We start from the raw sequence: 15,298 nt of genomic DNA on the forward strand, positions 1-15,298 counted from the left end.
GTGTTGTCTTTTCATTCCTGATTGTACTAGTGTGACTATTTTCTCTTATTTCCTTGGTCGGTCTAGCTACCGCTGCATCAATTGTAGTGATCTTTTCAAAGAAACACCTTTTGGTTTAGTTGATTTTTCTCTACGGTTTTTCTATTCTCCATGTCGCTTGTTTCTGCTTTGTTAATTTCCTTCCTTCTACTTGCTATTAGTTTAGTTTGCTGTTCTTTTTCTAATTTCTTAAGGTAGAAGATTGTAATATTGAGTCATCTTTCTACTTTTATTTTTTATTTTTTGACAGGCAGAGTTAGACAGTGAGCGAGAAGACAGAGAGAAAGGTCTTCCTTCTGTTGGTTCACCCCCTAAATGGCTGCCACGGCCAGCATGCTGTGCCGATCCAAAGCCAGGAGCTTCCTCCTGGTCTCCCATGGGGTGCAGGGCCCAAGCACTTGGGCCATCCTCCACTGTCTTCCCGGGCCACAGCAGAGAGCTGGCCTGGAAGAGGAGCAACCGGGACAGAATCCGGCGCCCCGGCCGGGACTAGAACCTGGTGCCACAGGTGGAGGATTAGCCGCAACGCCAGCCTTTCTACTTCTTTAGTATAGGAATTTTGTTATCTACTCGATCATGTGTTTTGCTGTTGTGTCTTCTTTGCGAAGTATTTTCTTCTCTTGTGGTTTCCCCTCTGGCCTGGTGTTTAGGAATGTCTGTTTAATTTCTACATCTTGTTGAATGCCCCTGATTTCTATTGATGCCATTTCATTCCACTTTTCAGCTGAGATCTGTGCGCTGCCCAAAGTCCTGGCGTGCAGTGCACGTGCACAGAACATCTCTGCTGCTGCTGGAGCGTTCTGTGGCTGCGAGCCGGGTCGGGGCGGTTTGTGATGTTGCTCAAGACGTCTGCTTCCTTGTTCACCTTCTGTCTAGTGGTCCTAGCCAGGGTTCCATATAGGTGATGTGCGTGTGCACACACACACACACACACACACACACAACGCATGGGAGCTGGCATTATGGTGTGGCAGTTAAAGCCGCCACTTGGGCACCAGATGGAATGTGGGCAAAAGGAGCTGGCACTTCCCACCGGCAGGAACAGGCCAGCTGGTGAGTCCTGTATCCCTGGGGTCGCCCCTCTTCCGACATGTGTCACTCTGGTGGGCGCCAGTTCTGCAACACACTTTGCTTGCTCAGAGGACCTGTGACACTTGTGCATCTGAGCACCAGAGAGTGTGTGTGTGCTGCAGCCAAACAAGAGGGAGGTGGCCACGGAGGCTGGCGAGGCCCCCGGGGCCCCGCTTTCCCTGCCTCGAGCCCCAGGGCTCCAGCACGATCCCCCTCCCAGGACTGAAGATCCACACTCAGCCAGCCCATCGCAGACTTTTCAAGTGCACGTATCGTATGCTGTGCCATCACACTGATACCCGGCGAGCATTCTCAGGACAAGCTGCGAGTGTTCACGAGACGGCGGGCGCGGCGGCGCTGTCACTGCTGGCCCTCGTGCTACAGCCCACCTCTGCTTCCCAGAGGGCTGTGCAGTCTGCACACCCAGGGGACGCAGCCTGATCCATCAGAGAACGTTTATGGCACCTTTCAAAGTCTTACAGTGTGACAGTCTTGGTGCCAGCTGTTTCATCACGTTTCCACTCTTTTCACTGCTGTACACACCCTCCACTAAGTGGTGGGGTTACCTCCTGGGAAGCCCATTCTGAGAACATCCTAGGCTGGAAAGGCATGAGGCTCACCTCCCCCTGTGGACCCTCCAGCCCAGCCACCAGCACACAAGTGCCCAGTTTCCTCTGGTGATGCTGGGGGTGCCTGGGTGAGCTGCATCGCACCGCGTCCTCCTAGCAACCGTGCAGTCTGAGGTCTGGCGCCCACTGAATGCTAGTGCAGCATAGAGGAGAGCAGGCCCAGCCATCACTAAGTCCTGGACCGTCTGTAATCGCTCAGCCAAAGCCCTACTAACAGACAGGTGTCAGCCCCAACCTTTCACTGCTGGGAACCACACACGTCTTTATTGTGTATTCCATCACGAGTTCATTCCTGCAGATGACTGCTTACAGGTGGGAGCTTCTGGGTCCACGTTCTCCTGTGTGTTGACAGCTCCTGTGTTTTCCTCTATAGCCGAATTCAGTGCACCTGTGCTATTCTCTACTGCTGCGTCAAGGTTGACACCCACCTAGAGACCCTCAACCACCCCTGGCAAGAACCTAATCTCACCGGCACTGCCAGCGCTCCTCCTACTCTGGCTTCTCAATGCGGAAGTGAAAGGTTTGCAGCAAAGAGGGGATGTGGATACCCCAACCCGAGGGCGGCCGCCGAGTCAGCTCCCTGGGGGGACTCTAGAAGCCAGGCGTCAGGCGCTGTGCTGGGTCAGGGCTCTGCCAGTGACCTGGGCTAGAAGTCATGTCCTACCTGACCAGGCGCTCGTGGGGACTTGAGCCCAGTGTCCAGTGCTTCCGGTTTCTTACCTGTGAGATGGAATGAACGCCTCCGAGCTGTAGGCTCATGTAGACAGGGAGTAAGCTACAACTCCACAGGAAGAGGGAAATCTCCTGCAATACTGAGTTAAAAGTGCAAAGGAGGCTTTATAGGCGATGTGGTAGCAAGGTCAGAACCAGTGAATGGACCTGAGGAATATGTTCTTTGAAAGAGAAACAAGGGGATGACTGACACATGGTGGGGAGGGGCGGGGAGCATGGTGGCTCTGGCCCCAAGCCGGGGAGTTGCACAGGTGTGCTCTCCCGCCATGCTCCACGCTCCTGTGTGTCTCTCATCAGAAAGGCAAACTCCCAAGAACCCCCGCAAGCGAAGAAGCACGAGCCACATCTCAGATGTGTTACGAAATATTAGTTTTATTTAACCAGTTTTCACAGCTGAATATTTATTCTATAAAAACTTTACAGATTGTACAGTTTATATATAGTTCAAACTACGGAACGAAAAAGTAGGTCCCACAGATGCAAAAATACTGTACCAATCAATCCAAGGCAAAGGCAGGTTTATACACTGTACAGCTCTCCACGCGGCCGGGGAGGTGGTCAGTTCTACGTATAAACTGCAAAACTGTACAAAAATAGGGTTTTGATTTTATTTCATTCTTCATACATTCAATAGGATTGCAAGCCCTGCAGGCCGCCTAGCCCCAGGCGCCTGCGGCGGGCACTCAGTCCCCGCTCCTGAAAGGAATGCACGCGTCTATGCACAGGGGGCGCTCTAGAGCACCACGCTGCACTGGGTTCATTACACAGACGGAAGAGCAGAGCCCAGGACCAGACCTGTCCAACAGAAGGCAGTCCTTGTGTGTGTGTGTGTGTGTGTGTGTGGAAAGTTCTTGCATTTAATAGTGTGCCAAAGAATTTTAACTTATTAAATAAAATATACTCCAAGTGAACCTAAAAATTACACTTTATAAACATAAAAATACTTTTTTTGGTGTAATACATCAATCATATCTGCAAATAGAAACCCAAAACTGTATATAAAGTAGTATTTCTCACCCAGCAACAAGAAGCACTTATGTAGTTATTTTTTTCAAGAGGGTCAGAAAAACTATTTAAAACCCACTAAGGCTAACTTGTAACTTACTCAGGCTTGCGCTATTCAGTGACTCACTAATACTGCAAAACCAGCTTTCCTCCGAGCGACAGCGGCTTCCCCGGGTTAAGTGGGGAAGGGCTGGTCGCAGCCGCCTGCTGCCCGCGCCCCGGACAGGGCCCCCGGGGCTCCGGCTCAGACTCCGACCTGTCTGTCCCTTCTGGGAGACAGAAGATGGCTAATCCCCCCTTTAGAGTCTGCGTTCTAGAAGGAAAGGGAAAAGAACAAGGAAAACAAACATTACTCCAGACTTCTCTGCCACTCAAACAAAGCACACTTCTTCTTCTTTTTTTAAAGTACAGTACTAGCCAAAGAAAACCAAACTCAGCACTTCCAGGAGCAGCTACACTTACTCTTGTGTGTAGATAAGTACAAATAATGACGGTGGACAAAGGAGTTTTGTAGTTATTTATTTTAAAGTTACAGTACTTTCAAAACTCCTCCATAATAAATAGCGCGGATGTCTGCAGGCCTGCTTCCCGTGTACGGGCGGACGTGATGGGGGCCGCGAGGCTGGGCCGCCCGCCCGTCAGAACTCGTCAATCTTCCTCTGCAGGTACTTCAACATGGAGTCCATGCCCTGCGCGGAGCCCCAGATCTTGCGCAGCACCTCGCACTCGCGCTCGTTGGCCTGCTCCAGCTCCACCCTCATGCTGCAGCGCACCAGCGCCTTCGACTCCTCCAGCACCTGCGGCGACAAGCACGCGTCAGCCGGACCCGAGGCCACCGCGGGCCTGCCACCCACACACAGGACAGCGCCACGCCGTGCGCTCAGCCACCCGCACCGGCAGGGGAGAGCTCTGTACTGCACCTGACCCTGAACAGCCCGGGGGAACCTCCATCGTAGGAGGTGCCTGGCAGCGCACGGGTTCTGTTCCGACACGTGGCACTTTCTAGAAGGGACCTGACGTGGGGCTGGGGGAGCGGAGACTAGGACGCGGCTCGTCCTGTGCTGGAAGACTGGACGTCACGCTGCACGTGGAACAGGGGCAACAGAAGCACTAAACGTGTGGTTGTGGGAGGCCCTGGGGTGAGGGACGGAGCGCTCTACGTGGGCCCTCCCAGGACATCGCCAGGAACTCAATCCAGACTCAAGTCCATGCCTTTGGCTCCTGGGCGCGTGCAAAGGGCCCGGTGAGCAGGTCTGGAGCCATGGCATCCAGTGTAGCCTGTCTGTCGCCAGGGTTTGGGAAGCCTGTCCCGTGTGCGAGCTGTCTGGGAGAAAGGCTGCCCTTTAAAAGCAGGACTACCGGAAGGGAACTCATCGGACGTACAACTGGATTGCACGAGGCGAGCTCCTTGATTCGAACCATGACTTCCTGGGTGAAGGTTCCCGGCCAAAACACCTGCGAGACCAGGCCTTTGCCGCAGGCCTCCTGCGCGGTCAGCTTCCGCCCGCTGAGCAGCATCTCATTGGCCTGGAAGGAGAGAGGAGCTGCGGTCATGTGACGTGCGAGGGGGGGCGGGCGGGGAAGACCCACCCGGAAACCCCGCCTCGGGCCAGGCGCACGCGGCGCTGGACTCCGGCCACCGCCTGGGGCTGCTGAGGCGGGCAGCGTGCAGGGCGCCATCGGGCAGCTTCCGCGGCTGCCGACCTCCTCCTCCATGCTCCGAGTGAGCTCCCTCCATGCATAAAACCACCCTGGGACAACGAGGCCCGCGTGGACCGGAGGCAGGCGGGAACCACCACGCAACGCTTCTGCGTCCGAGGCCGGCCTGGGGGCCCGGTCTCAACACGTGCAGTGTCCAGTGGCCGTGGCTGCCACTCGTCTTGGAGCCCACTCTTGATGGCTTGGCTGTTAACATACACTGCTCAACCAAATGCAGGGGCCAACGCTATGGCGTAGCAGGTTAAGCCACTGCCTGTGATGTTGGCATCCCAAACGGGTGCTCGTTCGGGGCGTGGCTGCTCTCCTTTTGATCCAGCTCCCTGCTAATGTGCCTAGGAAAGCAGAAGATGGCCAAAGCCCTTAGGCCGCTGCCTCCACCTGGGAGACCGGGATGAAGCTCCTGGCTCTTGCCTGGCCCAGGCCTGGTCATTGCAGCCGTTTGAGGAGTAAATCAGCAGATGGAAGATCTCTCTGTCTCTATCTTGATCTCTACATTTAAAAGATTTATTTGTTTGAAAGAGTTACACAGAGAGAGAAGGAGACACAGAGAGAGGTCTTCCATCTGCTGGTTCACCCCCAATTGGCCGCAATGGCCGGAGCTGTGCCAATCCAAAGCTAGGAGCTTCTTCAGGGTCTTCCATGCAGGTGCAGGGGCCCAAGGAACTGGGCCACCTTCCACTGTTTTCCTAGGCCACGGCAGAGAGCTGGATCGGAAGTGGAGCAGCCAGGTCTGGCGTTACCTGCTGTGCCACAGCGCTGGCCCCTTTATATTTAAAGTTAGGTGTTGTGTAACCATTCACCCAAATGAGCAATGTCAGAGGAAAGTCAAACAGCGCTCTTTCAGTTCAGACACGAAGATAGCAGAGGGGGCGAGGCGAGGGGGCTGGACGGGGTCTGGGAGCAGCACAGGGAATGGGGCAGCCGCGGCAGGGCGACCTCTCAGCCGCCCAGGAGGGCCATTCTTGCTGGTGAACCCCGGGGAAGGGCCTTGCCATTCTCTGGGCTCCGCCCCCGCCTCCTGCCGAGCAGGACCCCGAACGCGGGCGGCAGCGCCCTTCCATTGTCCACCACAGTGTCTACGACAGTTCCCGAGTGGCCCCGGCGTGGCACCCCGGCCAGTGCGTCTCCTGCTCCCCCAGATCTGCCCCGTGTGTCTGCACCGGCGTCACAGGTCCCTAGAGGCACACAGCGGGAGAGGCCAGGACGCCCACATTTCGGACTTCTCTGGAGAAGCCACTCCCAAACGAGCCCAGGTGAGGCTGCTGGGCCTCTGCTGGCTGCCCCGCAGCAGCCGTCAGGACCCCCGTGACGTGAGATGGCTGCAGAGAAACCTCACTGAGCGACTCCGCCGCGGACCGCACAGCGTCAGGTGGGGGTGGCCTGGGGAAGGACGAGGCCAGTGGCACAGATACAGCCCATCTTCACCTGGGAGGAGGGAGTGCGTACTGCCCAGGTGCTGCGCTGACGTGACAGCAGGAAAGGACGGCTCCGCGGGTGTCCGCACACCTGGGCGGGTCCCTTGCGGGGCCACAGACTCAAGAGCTCCCTGGCCCCAGCACCATGCAGAGTGGCCACTTGGCAGACCAGGTCAGCCACCCACTGTGGTGTGCCGGGCTGCAGGAGGAGGAGGCCGCACAGCTGGGCCGCCGAGAGCCTCTCCCAGGGAGGCCTTGCTGCCCCGGCCGCAGGCTGCACTGTCAGGAGCCGGATGCCCAGCAGCTTTGGGGACTCCCGCGGCACAACCGGCCACCGGGCCCCAGGGATGATGGACATAAATGAACAGTGATCTACCATGGGGAACCGGGACAGGCCACGGGGCTGCTGCGCTGCCACGGCCCCGCGTTTCCCTCTCCCGACTCCGACAGGCCCCCCCAGCCTGCCACACCTGTCTCCAGTGCCTGCTTCCGGAGAGGCCGGGCGACCCTCCCTCGCGCTCTACTTCCAGACCAAGCAATGGAGGCAGGCACGCCCCGATACAAGCATTATCCCCTTGCATTTGTTTAAACAATTAGAAAAGGGCCGGCACTGTGGCACAGCGGGTAAAGCCACCGCCGGTGACGCCAGCATCCCATATGGGTGCAGGTTCAAGTTCCAGCTATTCCACTTCTGTCCCGGCTCCCTGCTCCTGGCCTAGGAAAGCAGAAGATGGCTCAGCCCAAGTGCTTGGCCCCTGTGCCCATCCGGGAGACCTGGAAGAAGCTCCCGACTCCTGGCTTTGGCCTGGCTCAGCACTGGAGTGAACCAGCAGATGAAGACCTCTCTCTCCCCTCTCTGTAACTCTGCCTTTCACATCAATAAAAAAGCCCTCTTATCCTGCACAGCTTTGCTCCCTCTTCAAAGTGCAGCTTTTAGGTCGGGTTCCGGGGCGGAGCGCTGCTCTCTGGGGCAGAGTCTGGGTGTTTGCAGGGTGTGGGGGTCCGGGTTAATTACGCCGCCACGCTGCAGCTCCTCCCTGAGGTGGCCAGGAGCGCGCTACTGAGTCCTAGTCTGCACAACGCGTGTGTTTGGCGGGGAGCCCCCCAGAGCAGCACACGGGGGACGTACTGACTGCACAACCGGCACCGCCATGTCTTCGCGGCACTTTCTAGAGCGAGGTACTCACAGAGGCTCCTCCCATAATCTTGGGGAACATGACGGTGGAGCAGCCGTCGGGACTCTGCCCGAAGGTGGTGTATGGCGTCTGGAACCAGGCCTTCTCGTTCGCCCACACCACGTCACAGAGAGGCAGGATGGACGCGCCGAGGCCGATGGCCGGGCCGTTGACCGCTACGATAATGGGCTTCTTAAACTGAATGAAAGTATTCACGAAGTTTCTAGAACAGAAGAACAAATGGGGGGGGGATCACTCAAACACGGCATATCTGAACAGATGGAAAAAATCCATTTTAAATCATATATTATTACATATAATACACATTATCATAAGGTGATCTATTATGAAAAAAATCCAGTGAGATGCAAGCTGCAGAAATTAGCCCTGGCATTTGCTTCGGGCCTCCTCTGGGACGCTGGGACCCTGGATTTATTTACTGTGCCCGGTGAGGCTGGGGGACAGCCTGGAGGCCGTGCGGCCGGGCCGCCTGCGGCTGCTTTTGTGTTTGCAGAGGCTCTGGGCTGTTGGACCACACACCTGGCTCCTCTGCCTTTCTTTCCTGGAAGGCAGGAGGAGCCTATGAACATCAGAGGCTTTACCTGACCGGCGAGACACCATCCCGGGAGAAGAGCAGGAAGCTGGGGCTGGGGCCGGGGCCGCTCCCTGAGTATCCCGAATCCACAGGCTTCCTGAGCCAGACCGAGATGCCTGCCAGTCACCTGTCCCTCTCCCAGGATGTATCTCCCTCACCTGGGGCCTGCGGGAGGTGCCACGTGACCACCGCCTAGGCTTCTAGGCTTAGCTCGAGACACAGGTGAACAAGCAAGCAGAGTGAGGCACACGCCTGTATGCCACCCGCGTCCCACCACGTGCAGTGGGAGCTCTGTCGGTGGAGAGCGAGGTCAGGCTGCGGCAGCCTTCCCGGAGCTGTGGTTTCTCTTACTAAACAGAGCCAACGCTGTTTCGGGATTTGTTTTAGGATCAGCCTGGAAAAGTAGGCTGGCTTTCAATTTAGGGTAGGGTGAGGTCCACACCATCCTGGGAATATGCACGTTCTTCCCCAAATGGGAGGATGGGAGGTCTTGTAGGCTCTGAGGTTGTTTGTCAAACTGAATGCAGTCTAAAAGGATGAAGAGCGCGCCGGGGGGGGGGGGGGGGGGGGGGGGGCGGCGGCCTGTGGCTTTGCCGGTAAAGCCGCCGCCTGCAGTGCCGGCATCCCATATAGGCACCGGTTCTAGTCCTAGCTGATCCTCTTCCAGTCCAGCTCTCTGCTGTGGCCTGGGAAAGCAGTGGAGGATGGCCCAAGTGCTTGGGCCCCTGCACCTGTGTGGGAGACCTGGAGGAAGCTCCTGGCTCCGATTGGCACAGCTCTGGCTGCTGAGGCCATCTGGGGAGTGAACCAGCAGATGGAAGACCTCTCTCTCTCTCTGTAACTCTGCCTTTCAAATAAATAAATAATAAAGAAAAGAGGAACACCCACCAAAACAAACGGAAGCCACCCCGAGGCAGCCCGAGTTCCACATCAAAACTGAGGATTAGAGCCTCTCCGCTCCTCGCCTTTGAGCTGGAACAGCCAGCCAGATGCGCACCCCAGTCAGCCAGGCAAGGCCGGAGCACCGGGTCTGATCTCCGAGTCATGACTCAGCATCCTCGAGTCCCTCCCCCACCCAGACACTGACGGGATGGGGCAGAGTTTTTGGAAAAGGCAGGTTGGGGGAGGTGAGCATGGTGCAGACGAGTGCCTGTGTATAGGCGGGGGAGGGGGGCAGAATCAAGCAGCCCTGGTGCAGACCTCAGCCCGCCCCACCCCCACAAGGCCTGCAGGATCCTTGCACTGAGCCGGAGCGAAGGGGCTGCCTCAGGCACTGTTACAGGATCGCACTGGGGTTAATGAGCAGGCACAGCCGCCCTTCAGACAGGAGATTCAAACAAGCTACGGTAGTGCATGCCTGAGGCTGCTTCAGTTGTGTGGCCTTTTGAGGATCTGGGGTCAAAGGCCAAGTTGGAGATAGGTTTCTTATCCTCAGCGGATACCCCAGCCCAAACCAGATACCCCAGCCCGAACCATCCCCAGAGTGGCCTCATACAAAGCATGGTGGGGGGGGGGGCACAGTAGCTCCATTTCCACCTGCCTCACAGGAAAGACACGGCCAGGCCTGGCGCTGCGGTGGAGGGCTGAGCCTGCGTCTGCCATGCCGGCATCCCACATGGGCACCGGGTTGAGACCCGGCTGCTTGACTTCCCATCCAGCTCCTTGCTAATGCACCTGGCAAAGCAGCAGAGGATGTGCCCACGTGGAGACCCAGGAGAAGCTCCAGACTCCTGGCCTAGCCCGGCCTAGCCCGGCCTAGCCCGGCTGTTGTGGCCATTCAGGGAGCTCCCAGAGGACTGAAGGTCTCCAACTCTGCATTTCGTGTAAATAAAAATAACAAATAAATAACAAAAATTTTTTTTGCATCATGGTGTTTCCCTTGTTCAGATCAGTGCACATGGTTTTTCATTTGCCAGTGGAATGGGTTCTGTAGGGTGCAAGGTGGAACGCCTATCTCGAACACGGTGGAGGTGCCACATCCTACAGAGAAGGGAGAGGACTCCCGCCTCCAATATGCAGCCCCAAGTGAAACATGTGGCGGCCCCATGGGACGTCCACCCTCGCTGGAAGATGGGTAATAGACCCCCCCCCCCCATCACCTGCAGCGCTCCTGGTCAGCCGTGCTTTTCCCACCGGCTTTATGCTGGTTTTTACCACTCAGGAATGCACTCCAGTTGTGGGGCTTTGGTGCTTCCTGGGGATAAGTTCCTTGCTGATGGTACAAAGGGGCTTTCAATATTTGGATGCCCAGGTAGGCACCTCAGGTGCCTAAGGTCATAGCCCTCTTAGGCACGGCAGAATAAACTCCCTGAGAACCTGCAGGTCAAAGGCCGAGAGATGCACTCAGCACTCTGCTTCTGCTTCCATGGTGCGGAGTCTCACCCAGGAATTCCCTGCATGAGGCTATGCCTCCTAGATGTATTCTAGTGATGGCGGTAGCGGCCTCTTACTTGCAGGTTTGTGGGGAATCTACCACACAGATTTGTCTCTGGGTACACCGCCCCTTCATGACTTAAGTCCCCTGGGGGCCGTTTTACCCCAGGCATGCTGAGTTCCTTATATAAGGGGCAATGGGTAATACCCCAGATTACGGTGGGGAGCCCCCTCATTGGGCTGGCTACATCAGGGAGCCCCAGAGGGCTGGTTTAGGCTGCGAGCCCCACTTTGGATTGCAAGAAGAGATTCTAAGGCCCAAATCAATCTGTAAGTCCCACGCTTAAGCACACTTCGGCCTGTAGGGAGCCACGTCTGCCTCTGTCTTCGCAGAAGCTATGAGGAGCCTGTTCAGCTGCTCAGTTCTGCAGGCATTCCTATGGACTCACTTCTGAGAGCACAGCTTCAAAAACCCGCCAAGGGACCCCAAATCCCCTGAGCCACATGGTAAAGACAGCGTTTCAGGTGTTTAGTACTAGTGTAGACAGGGTGCTCCGACAGAGGAAGCCGTCTACGCAGCAGAGGGGTAAGACGGAAGTTACGGTAGCAGCACTCAGCCTAGGAATCGCCCAAAGGGCATTCAGTCTGGCTGAAAAGCCCACAGGAGAGCGTTCGGGTGTGGAAAGCCAGGAGAGTCTCTCCATGAAGAACCTCTGTGGTCCGTGCCCAATGCAGAGAAGCAGTCACTGGGGCCAGCGCTGTGGCATAGCGGGTAAAGCTGCAGCTTGCAGTGCTGGCAACCCATGTGGGCGCCAGTTCAAGTCCCAGCTGCTCCACTTCTGATCCAGCTCTCTGCTGTGGCCTGGGAAAGCAGTAGAAGATGGCCCAGGTCCTAGGCCCTGCACCCGCATGGGAGACCCAGAAGTTACTGGCTCCTGGCTTTGGATCAGCTCAATTCCGGCCACTGTGGCCATTTGGGGAGTGAACCAGCAAATGGAAGACCTTTCTCTCTGTCTCTCCCTCTCACTGTCTGTAACACTCTCTCTCAAGTAAATAAAGAAAATCTTAAAAAAAAAAAAAAAAAAAAAAGTAGCTCCTCACGTTTGGGACCAGGAACACCTGGATTTGCTACACACACTCTGCCTGTCAGTTTTCTTAAGAGAGAGGACTGCATCTCCTCACCGGTGTTAGCGTCCCGTGTAAGCAGGAACCAGACAGGGACTTCAACGACTGATTGAGGTTTTCAAACGTGGGCTCTTGGCTCCATGTCAGCCTTCTTGTAAAACTCCTGTTCTGCGTGCTTTAGAAACCAGATGGGGAATGCAGAACAGCTGAGGACCTCAGGGCTAGTAAGGGCCGTCGCTCCTGTTCACCCTCTTCTGCCAAACCCTCCCCCAGAGGGTGCGCTCCTCTGCGTCCCCTTAGACACAGGTCTGCGAGCGCCGGGACCCAGAGCTCCTCCAACAAAGGCTCCGACTTCTATGCAAGAGGTACACGACCCAGGATGTACTCTGACCCCAGGAAAGCCGCTCTGGCACCCAGAGAGAGGAAGCTGTATTACGGACAGCCATCCCTCATATAAGGCTTTCAAGTGTCCTGACCCAGACCCTCTTTACTGGACAGAGAGCCACAGGTGCCTTCCGAAGGACCAGAATGGCTACACAGCAGGCTCTAGAAATGGCTTTCCTACCTCAGCCTGTAGAGATAACTAAACCCGTACTATACAGAGCCAGAGATGGCGTGGCCCAGCCACAGTGAGGTCATAGAGAAGGTGAGAGAGACGGTGGACTGTGGGTCAGAAGGTTACGCTTCCAATGGCCTCTCAGTGGACGAGCGTTAGGGAAATACGCGACTTCACCCATCTGGGCAGAGGAGCTCTAACACAAACAGTGTCTTGGGTACTTAAAGAACAGGACTGCACGGTGTTGGCAATTCAACAGGTAGCTACCGCCCTACAGATTTCTTATCTCTGCGCTCCTGGAGACCTCAGTCATCAGGTAAAGTCGAAAAGGCTAACATATAGTCTTAAGAACATTCCAGCTAAGGTTTGCCGAGAGGCCTCAGAAACACGGCGTCAACTGCAGCCCACTGGCCTCATCAGAACGAGGACGGTGCCCACGGCTGCCTAAAGCTTAGTCTATTTGAGATGCTACGTGGAGGCTTTTCCGCACCTCTGACATCCTCCTGATTCCGACTCAAGATCAGACAAAGTACATTACTGATTTAGGCCAGGTTCAGAAGGTTCTGATGGAGCACGGCAATAACATCCTCCCAGTGCCAGATCCCTCACACCAACTGCAAGACCCTGCCAGGTGCTGCCCGGGACACCTGCCTGGATCCATTTGCCAAGGATTTTGTCAGCTCGAGTCTTTACAGGTACACGGGAAAGATGAGTCTTTACAGGTACACAGGAAAGACGAGTCTGTCTTACTCTCGTGAACCAATCGAAGATCTTAAATAACTTTTAAAGGCAAAACAGTTAAGTGAAGCTTTTGCTTTTCTCATCTCAAGGCTGTTGCTTTAACGCAGGCAGACACGTCTTATCTACCTCTTCTCCTGATTCGCTCTGGAAGCTGCTACGGCAGGACAAGCTCCTTAGTGCGTTCTTTCGATGTAATACTGGAACCCCCCTGCTACGCCACGTGGAGCCAGTTCTCAGAATCCGTCTTTTGCTTTGGACCACACAGCCTCTACTCCGGCCGGCTTGTACGGCAAGTCTTCGAGCCTGGCTACTCTCAGGTTGTCCCAGGAAGCTGACGGGACTCTGCGTATACACCGACAGGGTGGTGGTGGGGGGCACGTGCAGTCACTACCGGAACCTGTCACCTCTGCTCCAACACAGGCGTGTTCCCTGGAAAAGACACTAACAATCTTTATGGTTCTACGTAGCCTGCACAGGGACAGTCTGCTGGCACCACTATCTGGGAAAGAGTAAGACAGAGTCTTCCTTTCTTAAAGGGCCCTCCAGGTTTTTCAGTTTCGTTCATCTGATGGATAAACCTGCCCGTTTCAGAACCTGACAACTCCGCAAAGTGATGATGACCACTGGCAGTGGCTGAGGAAAATTCTCCAGCTCATAAGAAGGGTCATTAGATGAGATGGGAGAGATTTCCAGACCCAGGATGGCAGGGCTACGGCCCCGGATCAGCAGGAAGCAGGTACAGAAGAGATGATGAATCCGAGTCCCTCAGCAGGACGCCCTAAGACTGAAGGTCAGAAATCTCTGAGTGGGCAACGAGAGGGCGCAAGGCAGGAAGCTAGACGGGGGCCGTGAGCTGGAAGCCACATCTGCCCTGCCCTGTGGAATCCTATCCGCTCGTCAGTCAGTCTAATAACCCCTTTCCCAGGATGCATCTCCCCTCACCTGGGACCTGGGGCAGTAACCATGTAAGCACTCCCCTTCTAAGCGCAAAAGAAGCCAGCAACTGGGCGGGGTTCTCTCTGCAGACCAGACAGGTGCTAAGGCACTGTCTGTACTTCTCTCTACAACACTTTCCCTTCCTGGCCCACTCTATCCCTGACCAGTGTGTGCGTGTATGCGTGTGTGTGAGTTTTCCTCACCTTGTAAATAGACTTTTTTCTTTTAAAGATTTACTTATTTATTTGAAAGCCAGAGAGAGATTGATTGATTGACTGAGAGAGATCTTCCATCTGCTGTGGTTCACTCTCTAAATGGCTCAGGCTGGGCCAGACCAAAGTCAGGAGCCAGGAACTTCTTCAGGTTCTCCCTTGTGGGTGCAGGGGCCCAAGGACTTAGGCCGTCCTCTGTTGCTTTCCCAGGCCGTAGCAGGGAGCTGGACCGAAGTGGAGCAGACAGGACTTGAACTGGCGCCCATATGGGATGCCAGCACTGCAGACTGCAGCCTAATCTGCCACACCACAGCGCCGGCCCCGTAAGTAGATTTTTTCATCTTGTGCCTGTGTTTGTGCCTGTACTTAGAATGCTTCTCTAGGTAAAAGGACCTGGAATAGGAACTTAGACCCCACCTCGTCTACGACAAAATGACTCCACAGGGAAACAGTGAGGGCAGTGAGCACTGTGGCACTGCTGTCTCCACGGCAAAGCGCGGCTGTGATAAACAAAACCCGGCCTCAAACAGATGGACTGTGACAGGCTGCAGACTTTTTTTTTGGAATTACAGTTTTGTTTTTTTACTTAGAGTGGTAACTTGGGAACTTCACCTGAGACCAGAGGTTCCTTCTGGAAGTGGCATGAAGGAACCCCCAAACCAGTTTTCGTCCTTGGAGGCCAGGAACTGGCCACATTGGTGTGAGCTCTGAGATGCCCAGGGTGAACACTGTCCACACACAAACTCAGCTCTGAGGTGCCCAGGGTGAACACTGTCCACACACAAACTCAGCTCTGAGGTGCCCAGGGTGAACACTGTCCACACACAAACTCAGCTCTGAGATGCCCAGGGTGAACACTGTCCACACAAACTCATTTAAATTCAGGACCACGCCAGCATCCCATGAGTACCAGCTCAAGTCCCAGCTGTCCACTTCTGATCCAGCTCCCTGCTAATACACCTGGGAAGGCAGTGG

At 55.5% G+C, this 15,298-nt stretch overlaps 1 protein-coding gene across 7 annotated transcripts in view; it reads right to left on the reverse strand.

Annotated features, from left to right (window-relative positions):
- Positions 1-2,823: 2,823 nt before the first annotated feature.
- The window catches only part of CDYL (chromodomain Y like), a 157,370-nt gene continuing 144,895 nt past the window's right edge, over positions 2,824-15,298 (reverse strand). For 4 of the 7 annotated variants that reach the window (XM_089334514.1, XM_089334512.1, XM_089334515.1 and 1 more), the window contains 3 exons: positions 7,798-8,008; positions 4,836-5,003; positions 2,824-4,273 (listed from right to left, as the gene is read on the reverse strand). In XM_089334514.1, the coding sequence (XP_089190640.1) occupies positions 4,115-4,273; positions 4,836-5,003; positions 7,798-8,008 (538 nt within the window). In that variant the 3' untranslated portion in view covers positions 2,824-4,114. Of the gene's footprint in view, positions 4,274-4,835; positions 5,004-7,797; positions 8,009-15,298 lie in introns of those variants that run through there. The other 3 variants (XM_089334513.1, XM_070074468.2, XM_089334517.1) reach the window with 2 other exon arrangements.

The sequence above is a fragment of the Oryctolagus cuniculus genome, chromosome 5, assembly GCF_051225735.1.
Source record: "Oryctolagus cuniculus isolate XC-2025 breed Fujian yellow rabbit chromosome 5, ASM5122573v1, whole genome shotgun sequence".
Taxonomy (NCBI): domain Eukaryota; kingdom Metazoa; phylum Chordata; class Mammalia; order Lagomorpha; family Leporidae; genus Oryctolagus; species Oryctolagus cuniculus.